General features: G+C 40.3%; 1 protein-coding gene across 1 annotated transcript; it reads right to left on the reverse strand.

Annotated features, from left to right (window-relative positions):
* Nucleotides 1-2,113: 2,113 nt before the first annotated feature.
* LOC102815516 (ribosomal L1 domain-containing protein 1-like) lies at nucleotides 2,114-3,684 on the reverse strand. The gene is made up of 2 exons (XM_006835678.1): nucleotides 3,155-3,684; nucleotides 2,114-3,074 (listed from the first exon to the last, which is right to left on the reverse strand). Exons 1-2 carry the CDS (start codon nucleotides 3,682-3,684, stop codon nucleotides 2,114-2,116), a joined length of 1,491 nt encoding a protein of 496 aa, XP_006835741.1.
* Nucleotides 3,685-7,329: the final 3,645 nt, after the last annotated feature.

Below are 7,329 nucleotides of genomic sequence, written 5' to 3' on the forward strand. Positions count from 1 at the left end.
CAGTGTTTATAAAACTCCAAAATCAGAAAAAAAAGATATGATATATTATTTAGGAAATCATACATATGTGACAATTATTTTTTAACCAAAATATAACTAGAATGTCAGAAGCACACTCCTACTTGTGACAATTAAAAATATCTTTAGACATTATCAAATGTTTTCTAGGAAATAAAATTACCATCTAGATAAGAACCACTGGACTAGAGAGAACCCTGGGATTGGGATTGGGACTGGGGAGCAAAGCAGACAGGCTGTAGGGGAGGAACACAAAGGATGGTGCAACTTAATGATGACTCTACTTCCTAGTTGAGTGGTGGCTTCAGAGGGGACGGTGTCATTTTATCATTGTGACTCATGGCTTACATGTATTTGTATATATCAGATATTATACAGTTTTAAATTAAATACATACGTAAAAATAATTCAAAACAAACAAACTCTGTTTAGTGTTTTTAAGACTGTAAATCTTTATGAGAGCAGACAATCTCTTCTTTCTCCCACGGAGCAGCTGCTGAGTTTAAACATTGGACCTTGCAGTTAGCAATCCAGTGCTGATCCCACAGCACCAAAGTAATATTGTTGTTGCTTTGTTAAGTGTTGTCGAGTCGGTTCCTACTCATAGATGCTCTATAGAGTTCCCAAGGAGTGCCTAGAGGGCTTGAACCACCAACCTTGCAGTTCAAACCAACTTCTTCATTTTGCCATTTAAAACTTTCATTTGGTTTCCAGGCCCAATTCCCAAACCACCTTCGTTGGAGAGGTCCCAAGATCCTTACTCACATGGAACTGGTCCATTTTTATATTCTCAGAGCCATACTTTCTGCTTTATGTTTGGTCCTTATCATAGCACATTGCCCTCCGTATACAGGGTCATTGTGAGTTGAAGCTGACTCTACAGCACTTAATAACAACAGTAATAAGTTTCGCACTGTAGGATAAGCACTGGACTGCAAACTGTAAGGTCAGCTATTCAAACCTACCATCAGTTCCCCAGAAACCCTATACTGGGTCATTATGAGTTGGAATCAACTCGATAGCACTTAACAACAACAACAACAACAAGTACTACAGGGTTACTATGAATCAGAATTAACTCAACAGCAATGGGTTTAGTTTTGTGGTTTATATACATGCACATTGATCTCCTTAGTGTTAATGTATGTTTCTTTTAGTTAAGAACTGTCATTTTTGTATACCATAGCACCTGGTACAGTGACACTACAGAAAAACCCAACAAAATGTTTCTTTTTTAAATATAGTTTTATTAGTACCATTAAAAACTAGCATTTGTTAAATATCAGACACCCAGATGGTGCATCATATAAATAAAATCTATTTAGGAAAAATCACTAAGAAACATTTAAAGAAATCATTGTTGTCTTTGTGGGAAAAAATATGGAGCCAATTATCTCATTTTCACAAGTTTCCAGTCTGTAAGATATTATCCGTCTCCTCCCATTTCAGCTCAACACCATATTTTGCCTTCAAACCTCAAGAAAGGTATACTCAAAACCTACATGCATATAAACAAAGTGGCCTAGTCTTATAAACAAGAGTTGGAATCTTGATAATACAACACTTCCCTTTTCTTCCTAAGCTCTATGATCATTATACTTCCAATTAAGATTAAAGAAAAGATTCTGGATTTTACTAGAAACCAAAGAGAACCTCCTTGTCGAATCTTCTGTGCATCCTTCAGAAGTACACGCCATCATTTCTTTGAAAGTATAAGTAATTACCACATCTAAACCCTTTAGTTATTTAACCTATGAAATAATTCAGATTTTTAATATTTGATCCAAGTAAGTTTATAAAGGATGTGCTCATAACTTTTTTTTTTTTTTTGCAAATGGTACACTTTAATAATAACAAAAAACACAACCACAGAGCAGCACTGGATTTCCCCATTCTAGTAGCAAATAGGCAGAAGAACCATTAAAAATAGATTTTACTTCAACATGTAGGGTCTAACTACACCTCGGAACATGTGTGGAGTTACCTGTGGTGGTTCTGAACACCCTTTTGGCCCAGGCCTCACTCTTGGGGGCAGGGCCTGGCTTTTTTTAAGCCTCCAAGAAGCTCTGGTTAATTCCTTCTGGCTGAGCCAGGTTTAGGGTAACTGGGGCACTTTGGGTTTTCTGGGCTGTTGCTTGGGGTTCTGGGGAGTTTTCCGGGCAGATTTACTAGGAGTGGCGAAAAACTTGGGTCCGGGCTTTTTAGGAGTCTGCCTTGGGTCTTTCTTGCCCAGAGCAGAGGCTGATTCTTTTGCTGTCTCTTCTCGAATTCTTGGCTTCTTCTGGGGGCCTGTAGCTGAGGCCCCCGTCTCTGCTGGGCCTGTAACCTGGAAGTCTGGTTCTGTGCCTTTCAGGGTCCCCAGTGCAGAGGTGGCCTTTCTCTTCTTCCTAAAAGGAGTGTTGGGAGCAGGACTCTTTTGTGGAGACTTCTTTACTATGTCACCCTTTGGCATCTCTACGCTTTTGTTCTTAGCAGGCGTTTTCTTTATCGGCACCAGCAGTGGAATTTCATCCCCGGAGTCGTCACCCGCTTTCAGCTGGGTTTTCACTCTGTGGCGCTTTTTCTTCTTTTCGGAGGTCTCCCCACCCTTCTGGGCTCCAGCACTCTGGATTTCAGCTGTATCCTTCTTTACTTGAGTTCGGGCTGAATTAGCCTTTGCGGCCTGCTGCATTTCTCTTTTTCTCCTTTTCTTCTCTTTCTTTTTCTGGAGCTTTTCTGTCTGTTTTTTCTTTGCATCTTTTTTCTTCTGGGCTTGGGTGAGTACTTGTTTCCCATCCAAAGAGCTGACATATGAAGAGAAGACAGGAAGGGCAACCGATTTCTCAGTTTTCAGGTATAAAAGCTTCACACTCTGCCACTTCTCTGGCAATTTTTCTGAAAGTCCTTTTGTGACTGCAATGATGTTTTCCACAATGTGCTGCATCTTCATTCCAGTGTGACCAACGCGTACAGTGCTGCATGAACCATTTTTCGAGATGTTCAGGATTGTTCCACCAATACAGCTGTTAATCTCTTTAGACAGGTCCTTGGCCAGGAGGTTCACACATGCGGGGACTCTACAGAAACACACAGGCTTTCAGGGCACAGGCCTATGGACTGCATTCTGCTTAAGTCTGGCCAGGGCAGAGACACTTACTTCTTTCGGAGATAGAAATGTTTCCCGATAATTGAAGGCAGAAGCCGCCTAATTCTTGCATCAGTCAGGAAGAAGTCAAAACTGCCCAAGAGGCGGAGCTTGGCTTCATAGGGTTTATATTCCTGTTTCAAAGTTCGGAGGGAGATAATCTGAGAAACGGTTTTAATTTTATGCTTGTTCAAAAGATTCCTATAGAACTGCTCTGTCTTTTCAGGCGTTAAGTCGGGTTCATCCTTGGTAAACAGACAGATTTCTGTTAAGTCTGATCGAATAGCATGAGGCAAAGACAGTCTGGCCCGCAGTTCTTTCTTGGGGATTTTCCACAACACCACCATTAAAAACATATTTTCATTCTCATTCAAAAGCATTGCATTCGCATTTTTTCTGGACTCTGAATGTGCTAACAGAGCTTTTACTGCCTTTTTAACCTGTATTTTGTTCAGCTCCAGCCGCGGATCCTTTGCGGCCGGGGTTGCTGGAGTTGCGGCTGAAGCTGGGGCTGAAGTTGGGGCTGAAGCCGAGGCCTCCATTGCGCCTCGTGTAAAGGTGCATACGGACCCCTGCTCATAACTTTTTAAAAATACATCATTTATTTTTTTATCATGGGTCAGTGTAACGGTGTGTCAACTTGACTAGGCCAGGATTTCCAGAGGTTTAGTACTTGAAATATGTTTATTCCCATGGTGATGAAACCTAATACAGGCATGGGTAACTCTATGATGAATGGCTATGAGCAGCCAATCCATTAAAAGGGTGCTTCCTTGGTTATGCTGCCTGCTCCCAATACAATGGACATGCAGGAAAGGTTCCCTCTCTGTCTTCCAATGGGGACCTGAACTCTGCAATTGTAAGCCATTTCCTTGATAATAAACTTAAATACACACACACACACACACACACACACATACATATATATATATATATATATATAGAGAGAGAGAGAGAGAGAGAGAGAGAGAGAGAGAGAGAGAGCGCGCGCTCTGGTAGCGTAGTGGTTATGAATTGGACTGTAAACCGCAAGGTCAGCAGTTCGAAACTGCTAGCTGTTCCACGGGAGAAAGCTGAGGCTTTCTGCTCCCGTAAAGCATGAGTTTTCTAAATTGGTACTCAAGTCTGACTAATTTTAAAGGCACTGATACAAGGTGGAGGCATGTCTGACCTCCACTTCATAGCAATCGGCCGTGTGCTGATTTGGAGTTTGGTCATCTTTCCCTCTTGTGGAGTCAGAGGAAATCAGACATGGTTCCCACTTGGTTTAAACAGTTGATACTGTGAGCAAGATTCATTGCAGTGGCTTCAGGCTCATAAAAGTGTGAGGTTTTGTAAGAAAAAGAGCAAAGAGGGATGGGATAATATGTTTAAGTGGAGGGGAGAGACTCAGCTTCTGGAATTGCCTCATGCTGATGACACACTGGTTAAAAAGGATGGCCGATATAGGGCTGGGCGCCTACTGGAATCCACCCTGCCAGAGGCCCGAGGCCTTATGGATGTAAATGGGGTTAAGCCAAGGGAGAAGAAAAGATTGAACTTAATTAAGTGTTTTTAACAGGTTTATATGTTAAATTGCCTTTTGAACATTGGTTTTTCCTGTCTATTTTTGTGTGATAGAAGTGATTATTGGAAATTGTGTTTCTCTGGTTTTGCTCTCTAAAAAGCCTGGCCTAAGACAGTAAGGCACCCTGAGCTAATACTTTACACATATTCTTTTCCTTTAATTCTAACTAGATGTAGTAGCTATAATTACACCCATATTGCAAATGAAGAAATTGAGGTTTGGAAAGACTGAGTGATTTGCCCAAGGACACATAGCCACTAAATGCCAAGATACAAATGTAAATATGCATCAGACCCACAGCTCATGCTCTTGGCCACTACTCTATATCACCAGCTACCATGAAGAAGGCATATCCTTTTGCAAAACATGCTGTAAAGAAGTTTCAAGAAGAACCTAAAATTCCCCTTTTTTCACCAAGAAAGCCCAACACATCAGGAATTTATTTTAAGCAAATAATCAGTCAACCCTTCCCAACATACTCTCTGTCATAGATGCTGTAATGTTCTCCAGATACCCCTTTTTTGTACCATTCTGTCTCCCAGCCCCAGACTATTTCTGGTGAATGGTCTGTGAGCAGAAGGGAGATGTGTCACTTGCAGGTAGAAGCAGTGAAAGGTCTGTGCATCATTTTCCAGTCTATCTTCCCTTGCCATGATAATTGAAAGAGACACATGTTCTGGATGGCAGCTACAGTACTGTGAATCCTCCATCAGCCTGGATCCCTGAGGAATAGAGCTGCCCCCATTAACTCATGATGAACATGTAGCATTAAGGAGAAACAGGTCATTATTGCATTAAGCCACTGACATCTAGGTGTCCATATATAACTGAAATATAACCTACTTTATCCTGATGAATACACCTGGCAAATAATATATAATATTAAATTGAAAAACAACAACAACAACAAAAAACCAACCCTGTATGTAAAAGGGTTTTTTATTGTGGCATTAAAAATAAGTGAGAACATAAATGTCTAACAGACAAATTGTCAAATAAACTGCATGTTATGCAGCATAACAATGAAACCACCATTAAAAGAATCTGTCACTTACAATATACTGTTATTGTTGTTAGGTACCATCGAGTCAGTTCTGACTCAAAGCAACCCTGTGCACAACAGAACAAAACACTGCCCAATCCTGTACCATCCTCACAATTGTTGCTATGTTTGAACACATTGTTAGAGACACTGTGTCAATCCATCTTGTTGAGAGTCTTCTTTTTTGCTGACCTTGTACTTTACCAAGCATGATGCCCTTCTCCAGGGAACAGTCCACAGTATGTGAGATGATGTCTCACCATCCATGCTTCTAAGGAGCATTTGGCTGTACTGCTTCCAGCATAGTTTTGTTGATACTTCTTGTAGTCCACAGTACTTTCAATATTTCTTGCAAACACAATTATTCAAATGTATTGATTATTCTTCAGTCTTCCTTAGTCATTGTCCAGCTTTCACATGCATCTGAGGACACTGAGAATACCTTAGTTCTCGAAGTGACATCTTTGCTCTTCAACATGCAGCAATTTGCCCAAACGCAATATATCATTTGATTTCTTTACTGTTTTTTCCTTGGGTGTTGATTGTGAATGCAAGTCAAACGAAATACTTGGCAACATCAGTCTTTTATCCATTTATCCTGATGTTTATTGGTCCAGATGTGAGGATCTTTGTTTTCTTTATGTTGAAGTATAATCCATAATGAAGACTTTTATGTTGATTAGTAGTACTTCAGGTTGTGTCATCTGTAGACTGCATGTTGTCAATGAGCCTTCCTTCAATCCTAATGCCATGTTCTTCTTCATATATTTCAGCTTTCAGATTATTTACTCAGCCCATAAATTAAGTATGATGAAATGGTACAACCCTGATTCATACTTTCCTGATTATAAGCCAAGAAGTATCCCCTTGTTCTGCTAGAACTGCCTCTTGGTTTATGTATAGTTTCCACATGCACGTAAGTAAGTGTTCTGGAACTGCCATTCTTTGCAATGTTATCCATAATTTTTTATGAGCTATGCAGCTGATACAACCTTGCTTGCTGGAAGTGAAGAGGACTTAAACTACTTACTGATGAAGATTCAGACTTTAGTATGGATTGCACCTCAGTGTAAAAAGAAAAAAAACAAACCCCAAATCCTCACAATCGGACTGAGAAATAACATTATGATAAACAGAGATAAGATTGAAATTGTCAAAGACTTAATTTTGCTTGGATCCATAACCAACACTCATAGAAGCAGCAATCAAGAAATTAAACACTGAGAGGCAGCAAGATGGCAGTCTAAGCAGAAAAGCTGTACAGACTCTACAACAAAGATACAGATAACCAAATGAAACAGATGCAAATGATCATCCTGGAACTCTGAGCTCCAGATGAAGGGATAGAGAAATGGATTAAATGCTTACTAGAAGAGAGAGCTGAGCAGACACAGGAAAAAAGGGAGAGTCTGATGACCTGTGCTGAGTACCAGAAGGGCACAGTCACCTTGAGCTTTCATGAATGACTTCAGAAACAAGAAAGCATATTATAAGCATTGTAGAAACATACCTGTGGCTTGCAGAAACAAAAGCATGATTTTTTTCTTGTTGTCCACACCCCCATGGTGACCAGACTCA

The sequence above is a fragment of the Chrysochloris asiatica genome, unplaced genomic scaffold (genome assembly GCF_000296735.1).
Source record: "Chrysochloris asiatica unplaced genomic scaffold, ChrAsi1.0 scaffold00018, whole genome shotgun sequence".
Classification (NCBI taxonomy): domain Eukaryota; kingdom Metazoa; phylum Chordata; class Mammalia; order Afrosoricida; family Chrysochloridae; genus Chrysochloris; species Chrysochloris asiatica.

What these genes read in the sequence shown, in the direction of transcription:
- LOC102815516 (XM_006835678.1), bottom strand. Translation starts at nt 3,684, where the DNA reads ATGGAGGCCTCGGCTTCAGCCCCAACTTCAGCCCCAGCTTCAGCCGCA. An exon ending in CATTTCTATCTCCGAAAGAA is followed by an intron (nt 3,075 to 3,154) that starts GTAAGTGTCTCT and finishes GTGTTTCTGTAG; the next exon opens with AGTCCCCGCATGTGTGAACC.